The following is a 16810-nucleotide window of genomic DNA, read 5'->3' as shown; positions in this document are numbered from 1 at the left end:
CTATAAATATATTCACACAAGTGCACAAAAACATATAGGAATGTGTACACTACAACACTGTAAATAGAAAACAAAAAAAATCTATATACTCATTAATATAAGCTTAATATGACTATATATTCATTTACTATAAGGCAGTAGTTTAAAATAATGAGCCCAAATCTGCACAAACAAAAAAGGTCACCTGTATAAAAAAAAAAGATATGTACATTGAAAAGCTCTGGAGGGGTGCCTGGGTGGCTCAGTCGGTTGAGCGTCTGACTTTGGGCTCAGGTCATGATCTCGCGCTCCATGAGGTCGAGCCCCGCATCAGGCTCTGTGCTGACAGCTCAGAGCCTGGAGCCTGCTTCCGACTCTGTGTCTCCCTCTCTCTCTGTCCCTGTCCCTCCCCTGCTTGTGCTCTGTCTCCCTGTCTCTCAAAAGTAAATAAACATTAAAAATTTTAAAACAAGAAAAAAGAAAAGCTCTGGAAAACTACAAACCAAATTTAGCACTGACTACTCCACAGAGTGAAGAAAAGTAAAATGGAGAAGAGAATATCTGAGGAAAATCAGAGAACATTTACTTTATATACTTGTACTCTGATGATTTGCTTTCTTATAATTATTATAGATTAAGTAAATAATGAGGAAACTACCAAAATGTGAACATAAAGCATCCTGGAATATTTTTCTAAATGATGCTATTTTACACAAGAAGTGCAATCATAGAGAAACTGAAATCCTCACAGCCCATTTTAGGATTAATTAGTTTGTCTACTGATGACACTTAAAAAAATTTTTTTTTTAATGTTTATTTATTTTTGAGAGAGAGAGAGAGAGAGAGCGAGCGAGCGAGCATGAGCGGGGGAGGGGCAGAAAGAAAGGGAGACACAGAATCCAAAGCAGGCTCCAGGCTCTGAGCTGTCAGCACACAGCCCGACACAGGGCTCAAACTCGCAAACCATGATATCAGGACCTGAGCCGAAGCTGGACGCTCAACTGACTGAGCCACCCAGGCACCCCTACTGATGATGCTTTAAAAAAAAAAAATTTTTTTTTATGTTTACTTACTTTTTGAGAGAGTGGGGGGGGGGGGGGACACAGAGAGAGAGGGAGGCACAGAATCTGAAGCAGGTTCCAGGCTCTGAGCTGTCAGCACAGAGCCCAATGTGGGGCTGGAACCCCAAAACCAAAACCATGAGAGCATGACCTGAGCTGAAGTCAGTCGCTTAACCAACTGAGCCACCCAGGGGCCCCCGTATGACACTTTTCAGGACTCCTCAGATTTTATTCAAACTGTGAGGGATTATGTCTTGATTACTCTCCCCAACGACAACACTAAAAACTGGGCTTAGCACAGAAGGCATACAGAGTGGCTTTTTTATAAGATAATACTAAAAAGATGAAAAAATACCTTAAGGGGTTTGGTGCTGTTAGGTTGAATTATATGAAATTGCTGCTAATCAATAGTTCAACTTTGGTATAATGCTTTCTTGAGGATAGATTATACCTCTATGGACTATCTGATCTTTGATAACTCACTCACTAGCTGACAATCTTCACTGTCCAGAGCATTAATTTCTTCCTCGCTACAGGATATGCTGAACTACAGGTCTCCTATGAAAAAACTACATAAAACACATTTGGACTTTTATTTCAGTGAGTCTACCAAGATAATGAGAAACGATAAGAGATACTGCAGATTCAGTTACAGACCACCATAATAAAGCAGATATTGCAATAATGTCAATTGAAGTTTCTGGTTTCCCACTGCACATAAAAGTTATGTTTATACTATACTGTAGTATAGTAAGGATACAATAGGATTATGTATTTAAAAATGTGTATGTTTCAATTTAAAAATATTTTATTGCTGGGGGTGCCTGGATGGCTCAATCAGTTAAGCATCCGACTCTTAATTTTGGCTCAGGTCATGATCTCACAGTTCATGAGTCTGAGCCCTGCTTGAGGACTTCTCTCTCAAAATAAATAAACTTAAAATGCTAACCATTATCCAAGCTTTTAGTGGGTCACCTTTTTGCTCATGGAAGGTCTTGCCTTGATGTTGCTGGCTGCTGCCTGACCAGTGGGTGGTTACTGAAGGATGGGGTGGCTGTGGTAATTTCTTAAAGTAAGACAACAATGAAAATTTGCTGTCAACACTGATTGATTCTTCCTTGGACAAACGATTTCTCCATAGCATGCAATGCTGTTTGGTATTTTACCCACAGAGCTTCTTTCAAAATTGGAGTCAATCCTCTCAAACTCTGCTGCTGCTTTATCCAACTAAGTTTATGTAATATTCTACATCTTCTGTTGTCATTTCAACAATCTGCACACCATCTTCACCAGGAGTAGGTACCATCTCAAGAAACTATTTTCTGTGCTTATCCATAATAAGCAACTCCTTACCCATTCAGTTTTATGATGAGATTATAGGAATTCAGTCACACCTTCAGGCTCCAATTCTAATTCTAGTTCTCTTGCTATTTCTACCACATTTGTAGTTACTTCTTCCACCAAAGTCTTGAACCCTTCAAAGTCATCCAGGAGGACTGGAATCAACTTCTTCCAAATGCCTGTTCATGTTGACATTTTGAGCTCTACCCATGAATCACCATGTCTGTAATGGCATCTCAGAATGGTGAATCCTTTCCAGGGGCACCTGAGTGGCCCAGTTGATTAAGCATCTGACTTTGATTTGGGTTCAGGTCATGATCTCACAGTCTGAGTTGGAGCCCCTCATCTGGCTCTCTGCAGAGCCTGCTTTAGATCCTCTGTCCCCCTCTCTCCCTGCCTTTCCTCCACCCACGCACTCTCTCCCTCTCTCAAAAATAAACATTAAAAAACAAAAAACAACAGTGAATCCTTTCCAGAAGGTTTTCAATGTACTTTGCCCAGATCATCCAGAGGAATGACTATCTATGGCAGCTATAGTCTTACAAAATGTATTTCTTAAATAGTAAGACTTGGAAGTCAAAATTACTCCTAAGCTGCAAAATGGATGTTGTATTAGCAGGCATGAAAATAACATGAACCTTGTACATCCCAACCAGAACTCTTGGGTGACCAGAATCATTTTCAATGAGTAGTATTTTGAAAGGAATCTTTTTGCTCTGAGCAAGTTTCAACACTGGGCTTAAAATATTCAGTAAACCATGTTGTAAACAGAAGTGCTGTTATCCACTTTATTGCTCCATTTATAAAGCACAGGAGAGTAGATATAGCATTATTCTTTAGGGCCCTAGGATTTTCAGGATGGTAAATGAGCACTGGCTTCAACCTAAAGCCACCAGTTGTATTAGACTCTAACAGGAAAGTCAGCCTGTCTTTTGAAGCTTTGAAGCCAGGCACTGACTTCTCCTCTCTAGCTATGGAAGTCCATCTAGATGGACTAAATCTTCTTCCACTAAAAGGCTGTTTCATCTACACTGAAAATCTATTGTTTAGCGAAGCCAGCTTCATAATGATCTTAGCTAAATCTTCTGGATACTTGCTGCAGCATCTACATCAGCACTTGTTGCTTCATCTTGCCCTTTTATGTTATGGAGATGGCTTCTTTCCTTAAGCCTCACAAACCAAACCTGTGTTAGCTTTAACCTTTTCTTCTGCAGCTGCCTCACCTTTTTCAGCCATCACAGAATTGAAGAGAATTAGGGCCTTGCACTGGATTAGGTTTTGGCTTAGGGGAATGTTAAGGTTGGTTTGATCTTCTATCCAGATCACTCAAACTTTCTCCATTTCAACAGTAAGTCTGTTTCACTTTCTTATCATTCATGTGCTTGCTGGAGTAGCACTAATTTCCTTCAAGAACTTTTCCTTTGCATTCACAACTTGGCTGTTGAACAACAGGTTTAGTTTTTGGCCTCTCTTGGCTTTCAACATGCCTTCCTCACTCAGCTTAATCATTTCTAGCTCTTGAATTAAAGTGAGATGTGTGGGACTCTTCCTTTCACCTGAGCACTTAGAGGCCACTGTAGGGTTACTTATTGACCTAATTTCAATATTGTGCCTCAGGGAATAGGGAGAACAGAGGAGAGGGAGAGAGATGGGGGAACAACTGGTCAGGAAAGCAGTCAGAACACAGACAACATTTATTAAGTTTGCCATTTTATATGGGCATAGTTCATGGTGCCCCAACACAACTATAATAGTAACAAATCAAAGATCACTGATTACAGATCACCCTAACAAACACAGTGAAAAAGTTTGAGATATTGTGAGAACTGCCAAAATGTGAGAGACACAAAATGAGCAAATGCTGTTGGAAAAATAGCACCAACAGACTTGTTCAATGCAGGATGGCCACAAACCTTCAATTTGAAAAAAAAAAAAAATGCAGTATCTGCAAAATCCAATAAAACAAAGTATGCTGTGAAACATACATAGGCTTATAGGATCTTTAAAAGTCTTGGGGTAGGAGAATGAAAGGAACTTGAACACTTATATATCCCCAGAAATTAATTCCAATTTACTTTCCTCCAGATTCTTACAATGTTTCTGCATTGCCTTTTTCTTCTCACCATCAGCTCTCAGTACATTCATTTTAATTTTCATCATATAAACCATAAAAATACAAACATACTGGTAAGTGGTGGGATGGTGTTAATGAGCTATAGTCAACTGTAACTATGAAACTCAATTCATTTTTTTTTTTTTTTTTTAGTAGGCTCTGCACCCAACATGGGGCTCACAACCCCTGAGATCAAGAATCACATGCTCTACCAACTGAGACACCCAGGTGCCCCAAAGCTTAACTCATCTTAACCTCTCCTCTTTTCTTCTAACTTGGCTTAAATACAAACTAACCGGAGTGCCTGGGTAGCTCAGTTAAGTGTCCGACTCTTGATCTCAGCTCAGGTCTTGATCTCAGGGTTGTGAGTTCCAACTCCACATTGGGCTCCACAATGGTTGTGGAGCCTACTTTAAAAAAAAAAAAAAACAAAAAACCACCCACCAGACTCCACATCCCTTAGAGCTTTTTCTCCTTCACACCCCAACTTTAAGTTGCTTATCTTCTCTATAACACATTTGTATACTTTCTATTCACTATGCAAACTACTCCAATCTTTTTCCATCATCTACATTCTACTAAATTTTCTCCTACATTAGCAAAGAATTTGCCATTCAATCCAATGGTCATTTTGAAATGTTTATTACTCAATCCAATGGGTATGTGACCTTTTTGTGGCACATACACTATTGACCACATACCTGTCCTTAAAACAAACCATTTTCTTTGCTTCTCTGACCACCACTCTAGTTTATACAGTTTATATGTCTAAACCCTTCATAGGCATTCTCCCTCCAAAAAATCCCTTACATGCTGGTATCCCAAGCCTCTGTCTTGAGTCAAGTTCACTTTAAAGAGAATTCATGTACTACTAGTTTCACTCACCACCAATTACTGGTGAACTTCAAACCCAATGTCTCAACCAGTTCTTTCTGAGCTCAAGACTCACACATAACACTGCTTACTAGAAACAGGTTATCCAAATGAAAATGGAATCCTCAACCTAATATATTTAAAACTAGTCTCACCCAGTCATTCACCATTTACCTTACTGCCTAAGTCAGAAAAACTTGTATGTCAGAAGGCTTACCTGTTCTGTAAAGGATGTTTAATATAGTGTTCTGGGTTAGCAACCTCCTGATTAGATTCTGTTTTCTCTTCTTCTGAAGGCGGGGGATTAGGAGTAGGGGTGGTTTCCTAATGGAAAATAATAAAACATTATTTTAAATGTCTTAACTATGATAGCAATACTCTAAATCAACTTGAACTAATATTGCCAATATTCCCTAAGGAGAAAGAATTACAGAAGCATTTCATAAAATAGACCACAGACCAAGCTCTAAGAAAAGCACCAGACTCTCCCATTCTAGCCATCTCTGCACTAAGAGCAAAGGGTTTCTCAAGTTTAAAAATACAGTAACAATATTGTATACAGTTATCTTTCACTTACGCATTTTAGTATCAGAAAGACTGTTAGACACCATGCAACAAAATTAAGGAAATCAGCTGTCTTTCTTAACATACCATTAAAGTACTATGTACGATTTGGAGAATGGGGGGAATACAACTAATGTTGGAGAGTATAACAGCTTTATAAAGTGACCAAGTCAATACTATATAGGTCTTTCCTTCATGTCATACTGTTATATAGTAACCTAAAAGTTCTGCAACTTCTGTCATTTTCAACTAGCCCTAGGCAAAAAAGCTCGACACTGGCTTGAACTAAATCTTCTTCTTGGTTAGACATAATTAATATTGTCATCTAAAAATGTCAGGGAAAAAAGGAGCTTGTGGATGATCTGTGTTCACAGCCCATGTAGCTCTTCACCCTGTTATAAATTATGGTCAACAAAACAGAATTCCAAGGAAAGGCACCAGAAGCTAAAAGAAAAGCTGATTTTGTTCAAAAAGGGCACCACAACAAGAGTCTAGGAGTCAAATTTAAACCAGCAAAACCCTCGAGATATTATGTTCACATTAACAAGATTATCAGTTATGTAGGATCTAAAAGATCTAGCAGGTAGGTGGTAAATATTCAACTGACAAAACACATTTTTCTTAATAACATGACATGTCCAGGAATTAATTTCTACTGGCCTAAGAAATTGCTCACAGCAGGAGCTAGGTCTTGATTTTGCTCATAATTATAATGCCAATGAGCAAAGTGCTATACTCAATAGGAATTTATTGGTGTGATCACTTAAGTAATAAATTTAAATGTTTACAAAGCAATTAAGACCCTAAAATTTACATAGTCAATGCTTTAAAAATCACCTTTTTTTACTGCATTTTTCCATCACAGTCAATTTACATCTTCGTATAATTACCAAAAACTATTCCTTACCCCACTAGCTTAAAATTAATGACAGTCTCCAGACAGGCAGTCTCCATGAATAAACAGGGAACAGTTAGGGACTAACAAGGCAGGTGGGCTTTGGGGGACAAAGTACTAGAGAAAAATGGGCTGGAGAGGTGTGAGCCTCAAAAAATCTACGTAAAAAGCCCTCACAGGTCCTTGGCTAGTTTAAACTGTGACATTCAGAGTACAGGAACAGCTGAGCCAAGACATCAGAGGTGAATAACATAAGACTGGGTTCAGACCAAGCCAGAGTGGGTGGGTGAAATCCTCAGCTTTCTGATGAAATCCTAGAAAGGCCATGCCCTAGGAATCAGGTGAAACATATCTAACAAAACCTAAAACCAACCTTTGACAATATCAAGGTACTCTACCTATAAATTAAGTGCCTCAAAGAACCAAACTCTACACTCTTCAGGAGAGAACATAATCCTGTGTCTCTATGGGAAAATAGCAAAGTCTTAATAATCAAGATTGTTACAGTAAAATAGAAGAAAAGATAGAAAGATGAAAAAAACAGAGTATTTGAAAATGAAACTGAGAGTGCCTAGGTGGCTTAGTCAGTTAAGCATCTGACTCGGTTTAGGCTCAGGTCATGATCTCATGGTTCCTGATTTTGAGTTCTACACTGGGCTCTGTGCTGTCAGTGTGGAACCTGCTTAGAATTCTCTTTCCCTCTCTCTCTGTTCCTCCCCGCCTTGTGTGTGCTCTCTCTCTCAAAATAAATAAACTTAAAAAAAAAGGGAACAAATCTATTTTAAAGGAACCAAATGGAGATTATGGAACTGCCAAGTACAATGTCTGAAATTAAGAGCTCTCTTAATTTGATTAACAAGAAATTCAACTCAGCAGAATAAGACTGGTGAAATCAAAGATAAGTCAACAGAAGATATTCAAATAGAGACAGGGGGAAAAAAGATGCTAAGAAACACTGGTATCAATGACAGCCTAACTATGAAGAGAGCCCAAATGCCCATCAACCGATGGATAAAGATGATGTGGTAAATACATACACATACACACACACACACACACAAATGGAATATTACTCAGCTGTAAAAAAAAAAAATGAAATCTTGCCATTTGCAACAACGTGGATGGAGCTAGTGTATTATACCAAGAGAAATAAGTGAAAGAAAGACAAACACCATATGATTTCATTCATATGTGAAATTTAAGAAACAAAACAGGTGAACAAATGGGAGGAGGGAGAAAAAAGAGAGGGAAACAAACCATAAGAGACTCTTGACGATAGAGAACTGAGGAGTTGGAAGGAGGTAGATGGAGGATGGGCTAGATGGGGGATGAGTACTAAGGAGGGCATTTGTTATGATGAGCACTGGGAGTTGTATGTAAGTGATGAATCCCTGAATACTACTGCTGAAACCAGTATTACACTGTACGTTAACTAAAATTTAAATAAAAATCTGAAGAAAAAAACACTGTCGAAGAGGTTTATTAAGTTCAAAGACAAGATGAGAAAATGGGACAGAAGCAATACATAAATAATGACCAAAATATATAGTATCTCATCTGAAACTCAAGTCACAGACTCAAAAACCTGAAGGAATTCCAAGCAGCAAAACACAAACAAAACTGTATCTGGGGACATCAGATTCAAACTACTGAAAACTAAATATAAAGAAGCCGTATTAAAAGCAGTTAGGAAATCGGTGTTGGGGGCGGATGGGTGTTTCAGTTGGTTAAGCACCTGACTTCGGCTCAGGTCATGATCTCACAGTTCGTGAGTTCGAAAGTCCTACATTAGGCTCTGTGTTGACAGCTCAGAGCCTGAAGGCTGCTTCGAATTCTGTGTGTGTGTGTGTGTGTGTGTGTGTGTGTGTGTGTGTGTGTCTGCCCCTCCTCTACTCATGCTCCTTCTCTCTCTCTCAACAATAAATACTAAAAAAAATTTTTTTAATAAAAATAAAAGCAGTTAGGAGGGAAACACACACACACACACACACACACACACACACACACACACACACCCCCCTAACTTTCCAACAGCAACTATGGAAGCCATAAGACAACAGAATATCTCCATGCTGAAAGAAAAACTGTCAACCTAGAATTCAATGCCTAGGAAAAATATCCTTCACAACCCACCCCACTCCACCCCACCCCACCCCACCACCACCCCACATACACACAGGTCCAACATAAGGGGAACACCAAAGGAAAAGTCTTCAGGCTAGAGGAAGAATAAGATCCCACTAGGAACATGAAAATGCAAAAAAGGAATGAAAAGCCCTGCAAAAGGTAAATCAGTGGGTAAATATGTAAGAAACTACAAATAGTTTAAAGGAACAATAATAATGATGTTTTAGGGAGTTTAAAATATTAGTGATTGGTCCTAGCAAAGGACAGAGTATATATATGGATTTGTGAGGTTGGGTATGCAGTATATTCTTCCTCCAAAAGTTCAGTAAATTCTCTTATCTAAAAGACAAGTAAAATTTACTCATAAGTTCCAAATCCTCAATACAAACCATACTTTCAGAACATTTATTTAAACAGTTTATGTCAGCAGCACACTAAAAAATAATTAATTATAGTATGAGTAATTACAAGTTTCATGAGGTCCAAAATGTCACCTAACTCAGTATTTTCCTTTCTTTTTGGTTACTCAACTCTTTTCACAATTAGGGGAATGATGAAAGACTCAGATGGTATAAAAAGTCTCTGGACACATAGAAATTGAAAGCAGTTAATAACAGGAAAAAGTATATTCAGTTCCTAGAATTTAAAAAAAGTTTCTTTTAAAATTTAAAAGTCCTACCTTAATTGATGTTTTAGTCTTTATACTAAGAATATATAATTTTAGATTTTTCTTATAACCAAAATACTCAACTTTAAAAAATGTGTCTGTGGATATATGAATAAGTATAATTTAAAATCTTTCAGTATTCACTTTTAATATAGAAATATGCTAGGTGTTAAGACAAATACTCTAAAAAAAATATTAACCATAGACATTCATCTTTTCAGTAGTTAAAACCTCTTTTTCGTAACGTAAGCAGTATTGATGTTTCTTTTATTTAGTCTTTTAAGTTACTGTGTGCAGTTTAATAGTCTTCTGTTTAAAATTTTAACTTAAGGATTTCTCAAACTCTTCTAATAAAGCAAAAATGGTTTTAATAGCCAATTATTTTCAAGATGGAATACAAAATACTCTATGAAAATATTCATATGGCACAAACCAAATCTAATAAGATTTAGAAACCACTTCATGATAGAAATTACCTATGAAAACATTAACATTATACAGGGCACATTTTCAAAAAAAAAGAAAAAAAGGCGTATTTTCTTGGCATACATTTTCTCATTTAGGTCATATTTTGTTATGACCATCTACTTTTCTTAGCAGTCCATTCTTTTTTTTTTTAATGTTTATTTTGAGAGAAAGAGAGGAACAGGCACACACAAGCAGGAGAGGGGCTGAGAGAGCAGGAAAGAGAATCCCAGAGGGCTCCGTGATGCCAGCACACAGCCAGACACGGGGCTCAGTCTCAGGAACTGTGAGATCATGACCTGAACCAAATTCAAGAGTTAGAGGCTTAACTGACTGAGCCACCCAGGAGCCCCTCACCAATCCATTCTTAATCAGCAGAAATTTAAACCAAAAAGCTTACTATCAAACACTCACCTTCTAAGTTTCTTGCAGTTATGTTGTAAATTACTGCAAAGGAAAAAAAAAAAACAAACTTGGGACTATTGAGGCATGCCTCATTAAAATCATTTCCTGCTAATTTCTTTCAACTTATTATTTTGTTGTTATAAAACCTCTTAAGTTTGATTCACAGAATCGGAATTTTTTTTAACTGAGATAAAACATTAGAAAATAATATCAATGTAGGCTATTTAAAACTTTCAGGCTAATTCAGTGGGGGTAGTCCATTCTACAGGGAAAGTCCAATTTCTAAACAACCTCTTGAATCTATGGCAACATATACAATGAGAAACGATGTCCAGAATGATGGCCATACTATATTAAACTCTTTGATCAAAAAATGATTTATAATTACCACCATATGCCAAACCAGAACAAAGAAATACAATTTATTTTTCTAAGGGACTGAAACAAAAAAACCACTTTCGTTCCACTCTTAAGCATAAGCCTGTAACAAATCTCCAAATTATCCATTATTTGTCCTAATTTGCTAAGTACTTCTAATATAAACTGAATTTGAAAATAAAATTATCTTAAAATTTTATCTCCTCTTAAAACTATTTGTAAAGTTATTAACTACCAAGGTTTCTGAGACTTAAGATTACCATGAAATAGGTACAGGAGGGCTATGTGGTATTTGTTAACAGCAATTTCACAAAATTCTCTCTGAAAGCTCCATAGCAGGGGTTTTCATGGTATGTTTAACAACTGATTCAATCAGTTATTTTTAAATGTGGAAGATCATCAAATCAGCAAGGAACCAAAATTATTGTATGATTGTAGAAGAACTAAAAAACATTATTTTATAACCTGTCATTTTTATTGTTGCTTTACACATAGAGCAAATAATAAGATAGTTTCAAATTTACATTCAATTTAAAAACAAAATTCTTCACCGCAAAGTTCCACAACATTCCTATATCTACTCTCTCAGCTTGATAGTCTCCTCTGTAAGCAAATTTCATTGGAAATTACATCTTAAATACCCATGCTTTACCAGTATTTCTAAATTTTAAAATTATGCAAAAACACAAAAGGCTAATTTAACAGATTATAGCTACTCTCAAAGTAATGAAATACATTCTTTCCAAGTTGTTATTTAAATTCCAATTAACATACAGTGTAGCAGTAGTTTCAGATATAGAATTTAGTGATTCAACACTTAACATACAACACTGGGTGTTCATCACAGCCCAATGCCCTCCTTAAACCCTTCCCTCCACAGACCTCCCCTCCAGTAATGATCAGTTTGTTCTCTATAGTTTAGAGCCTGTTTCTTGGTCTGCCTCTTTTTTTAAACCCCTATTTTGTTTCTTAAATTCCACATATGAGTAAATCATGTTTTTCTCTGACTTGACTTACTCAGCTTAGCATAATACTCTCTAGCTCCATCCATGCCATTGCAAACGGCAAGATTTCTTTCATTTTTTATGGCTAATTATCCAGTGTGTGTATACATACACACACACACACACACACACACACACACCCCACAGCTTCATCCATTCACCAATGGACGCTTGGTTGTTTCCATAATTTGGCTATTGTTGATATTGCTATTAACATTGGGGTGCACGTATCCCTTCAAATTAGTATTTCTGTATCCTTTGGGTAAATACCTAGTACTACAATTGCTGGATTGTAGGGTAGTTCTATTTTTTTTTTTAAAGAAATTTTTTTAATGTTTTATTTTTTATTGAGAGAGAGTATGAGCTGGGGAGGGGCAGAGAGAGAGGGAGGCACAGAATCCAAAGCAGGCTCCAGGCTCTGAGCTGTGAGCACAGCCCATTGCAGGACTTGAACTGTCAACTGTGAGATCATGACCTGAGCTGACTGAGCCACCCAGGAGCCCCTAGGTAGTTCTATTTTTAACTTTCTGAGGAACTTCCATACAGTTTTCCAGAGCGGCTGCACCAGTTTGTATTCCCATCAACAGTGTAAGAGGGTTCCCCTTACTCCACATCCTCGCCAACACCTGTTGTTTCCTGTGTTGTTAATTTTGTTTCAAGTAATCAAATACATTTTTAACTTAAAAGACAAACTATACTTGAAAAACTATTGTATAAGACATTTCAGGTGGTGAGAATGGAGAGCACAAAGCCATGAGATAGTGCAGTGCTTAACTAGAAGATGGTAAAGAACCAATGAGACTTAAAGAGTTCATGAAACCAAACACACACTAGAACAGTGGGCTGAAGGGAGATTGTGAAAGGCCTCAAAGGTCAGGCTAAAAGTGTACCTTTCATCTTGTGAGCAATGGAAGCCATTCACTGACAGATCAAAATGATTAAATACTGATGACAAGTAAGGGAATAGAAAAGACAACGAGTTTAAGTGCAAAATATTAAAACTGTTTTTGGATTTGCTGAGTTAATGAGATTCAAATAAACAAGCTGTCTTATAATTCAGTGGTCCCAGGGCTCAATAGGTGTCATAGCAAGAGAAGAAAGTTGGGGGGGGGGGGGGGGGAGTAGAGCAAGGGTGGGACAAGTCTAATAATTAGCCACAAAGAAATCTCCAGCAACTTTTGAATGTTGCTACAGCATGGTAGAACGTAGTAACATTCTGCAAAAACCAGCACATGTACCACACACAATATTAACTTTGTGGGTCAATCCTAATATTATAAAGCTACTCCATAGATATAGTATTATCTCTCTAATCTGACTACAGTTTAGATTCTTCCTTCTAGCCATGTTCAATTCTACACTGCTTTAATTCCAAAACCATGGCGTGCTTTTTCATGGTTATGAACATTCAAGATTTTTCATTAACTCAACCCAAACACACAAACTATCTCTCCTTAGAAGTAACAATGAGCCTTACCCTCAGGACACCCAATTAGTGTCTTCCATTACTTCAATGAACAAATATTACTACTGAGAACTTCCAGAGTCTCCCAACCCCCCACACCTTTGGGGCATCCCCTAAACCTTAATTTGAAGTAAGCAAAAATCAATAGTTCCCTTGGCACTAATAAGTTAGGTTTTAAAACAAAGTGTGGTCCACAGACTTCTGCTGGTTGTAGTCTACAATGAGGTTAGGTATAGAAATAGAAAGTAGGGGCGCCTGGGTGGCTCAGTCGGTTAAGTATCGGACTCTTGGTTTTGGCTCAGGTATGATCTCAGTTTGTGAGATCCAAGCCCACATGGGGCTCTGTGCTGACAGTGTGGAGCCTGCCTGGAATTTTCTTTCTGCCCCTCCTACCACCTCCAGCACGTGCATGTGTGCGCTCTCTCAAAATAAATAAATAATATGGAACATAAACACTTAGAATACTTCATAGAAATCTGACAGTATTTTTGTACCTGGTCACACTAAAAATAGCAAATTCAGGCTTATATTTTTGTGCATTTTTTTCACTTTTATCCTATTTCCATGATTTACAAAAACATTACATTAAAACTGTTTAAAAACAAAATAGAAAACAAACTCATGTTCTGCTAGAGTATGAGAAGCACTGGTTTAGGTCACATACTCTTGAGCCATGTCACCCAGATTAGAATCCCAGCTCTGCCATTCACAGTTGTATAATTGCAGGCAAATTCAACAGAACAACAAATAATGGATAATGATATTATTGGTAACCCATTTTCAGTACCACTTTCTCATATTCTCCCTTCCTTGCTTCACTACTTTTCTTAGCAGAATTAGAAAAGACCAGTTGCAGAATTAACAGAAATATAAATGCTATTATGGCAAAGATAACTGCAATTATCTCTACAAATTACTCCACATTTCAGTAAACTGAAGGCACTACATACATTAAAGATATGAAATAATGAGAAGAGTAAGCAAATAAGAACAGAAAAGGATGGTGTTTTATGACTTTTAAAGTGGTAACACCCATCCTCACACTTCATCATAGGTAACACTTACAAAGCAGTTACTATCAAATAATGTGCTACATATTTTTATATACGTTATTTCAACATTTATATAAACTCAGTCAATATATTTAATCTTCACAATACTGTGAAACTACTGTTCTCTCTGCTTTTCAAATTTAAGTGCTGAGAAGTTACTATGGACTAGTTGTACTCTACATTGAATTCAAGACTGTCAGGGTTCATGGATAGGAATACTGTATGTCTTGGTTTTACCTGTTTGTTGTTTCAGCTATTAGAACCTTCGTTCACTCTCAAAAGTGCCCCAGAGTTGGAGAATAAATTACATATGGTACTAAGGTACTCCTTCCAGGCAGCATACCCCTGTGCTGTATGTACTATACTAGATATAGTATATACTATATATATACTATACACTATATACTACACACACACACACACACACACACACACACACACTATACTTTGTGCCACAGCCTCAGGCTCAACACCTTCACTATCTTGCAAGCGCATGCCACTGCCAATAAGCTAGAAAAAAAAAGGCATAAATGGTGCACCTCACACTCCCAACACACACAAAATCCCACTAGGATAAAAAGCAAGAAAATGCCAATGATTAATCACAGTGGTTTATATTGTTATACAAGACAGCATACGAATTGCCTATGTGGTCAAATACCTCAGAAATACAGGCAAGTATAAATAAAATCCTCTCTTTATGGATATAAATAACTGGAAGGAGAAAATCATTTCCTACAAGTATGATATGTAAACAGACTTCAAGATATTCTACTCTTCCTTCTCGTCTCCAAACATTCAGTTCCTAGGTCTCTTGCAAACAATACAACTCCCCGAGCACTCTCCCATAAGTAAATTACTATAATTAATTAACAAATACACAAGAACAAGTGGCTTTACCACTTGCCTTGTAAGGTATATAACTTGGTGTAAACACTGAAAAGTATCACAAATAGTTTAAATCAATTGTTTTGGTTGTTAAAGTGATACCAGCTAATCCAGCATCCCACATCACAAAAATGGAGGCTGTGGATTTTGCAGATCTTCTTCCTTGTCATAATAAAGGATCAAAATAGTGATCTTTGTGCTCTAAAATAAAAAGCTGAAGCAGAAAAACAACATATGCAGATTTAGCAAAATACAAACCTTTTAAGTTTAAAGCACTGCTCAAATGGGAGAAAATTTTTCCATGTAAAGGACTGTGAAAGCCCATATATCAATTCCAATTCAAAAGACATTACTTATTTTAATATTCTTCTCAATTGATGTAAAATGACATCTACACAACAAAAAATACTTGAAGCAGAGGTATAGACGGGAAGAGCTGTAATGATTTGTACAAATTGTGTCGTATCTAAAAGTGCTGCAAAATTTAATAGGTGTTCAATCTATTTGAGTAACAATAACCTAGTTACCTCACTAAAATTAATGACTAGCACTAAACTTTTCAGTGAACAGAGTTGATTAAGTTTGCTGCTCTACAGCTTAAAAAAAAAAAAAAAAAAAGGCTATCTCTGAATAGACAGCAAGGTATACTTAATCACATTTTACGCATATTAAAAAAAAAAAAAATCCCTACAGGCCACACTTGAATTTCTCATCTTCTGGAATACAATTTCAAAACTTGGATGCATATGTCTTTTTTTTTTTTTTTTTAAACGTTTATTTTTGAGACAGAGACAGAGCATGAACAGGGGAGGGTCAGAGAGAGAGGGAGACACAGAATCGGAAGCAGGCTCCAGGCTCTGAGCTATCAGCACAGAGCCCGACGCGGGGCTCGAACTCACGAACCGCGAGATCATGACCCGAGCCAAAGTCGGACGCTTAACCGACTGAGCCACCCAGGCGCCCGGGATGCACATGTCTTAACTCTTCACTAGAAAGAGTTGTAGGCACCTTGTTTCATTTAAGATAACCTGACACCCAAATTACTCTGCACATCTTATGTTGCTTAGGACAAGATCTCAAATTCAGAAACGAAAGCGTGATGATAGAGACATAAATAAACATGTGTGATCTAGAATGACAACAGGCTAATGATAAAATTTAAATGTCAGTGCTATTTAAACCAAAGGCTACCAGAGACTCCTACTTTACAGTAACTAAGGAAATTTATAGAAGTTAAACGTTACACAAAATTAAAAGTACTTCAAATAACATTAAAATGATGTTAGGACAAGCATTTTCACTGCACAAAATTACACTGGTTCCAGTAGCATGATAATTTCTATTTCAATTATTCTTTAAAGCTTAAAATTACAATCTGAAAGGCAAACGTTTTTAAAGAATTTAACTGCTGCTTCTTTTTAAGTTTATTGCTTTTAAAACTATAACAAAACGTAATGACACTGAATGTTAGTTTAAAAATCAATCTTGGGGCACCTGTGTGTTTCATCAGTTAAGTGCACAACTCTTGGTTTT

General features: G+C 37.0%; 1 protein-coding gene across 5 annotated transcripts in view; it reads right to left on the bottom strand.

Moving 5' to 3' along the window:
* Positions 1-16810, bottom strand: part of EIF4E (eukaryotic translation initiation factor 4E) — a 48058-nt gene that overhangs the window by 14414 nt on the left and 16834 nt on the right. For all 5 annotated transcript variants that reach the window (XM_042935844.1, XM_042935843.1, XM_042935842.1 and 2 more), the window contains one exon: positions 5585-5691. In XM_042935844.1, coding sequence (XP_042791778.1) covers positions 5585-5691 — 107 coding nt within the window. The remainder of the gene's footprint in view (positions 1-5584; positions 5692-16810) is intronic.

This window comes from Panthera leo, chromosome B1 (genome assembly GCF_018350215.1).
Source record: "Panthera leo isolate Ple1 chromosome B1, P.leo_Ple1_pat1.1, whole genome shotgun sequence".
Classification (NCBI taxonomy): domain Eukaryota; kingdom Metazoa; phylum Chordata; class Mammalia; order Carnivora; family Felidae; genus Panthera; species Panthera leo.
The sequence above is the reverse complement of the archived record's forward strand: the minus strand, read 5'-3'. Positions and strand labels throughout refer to the sequence as shown.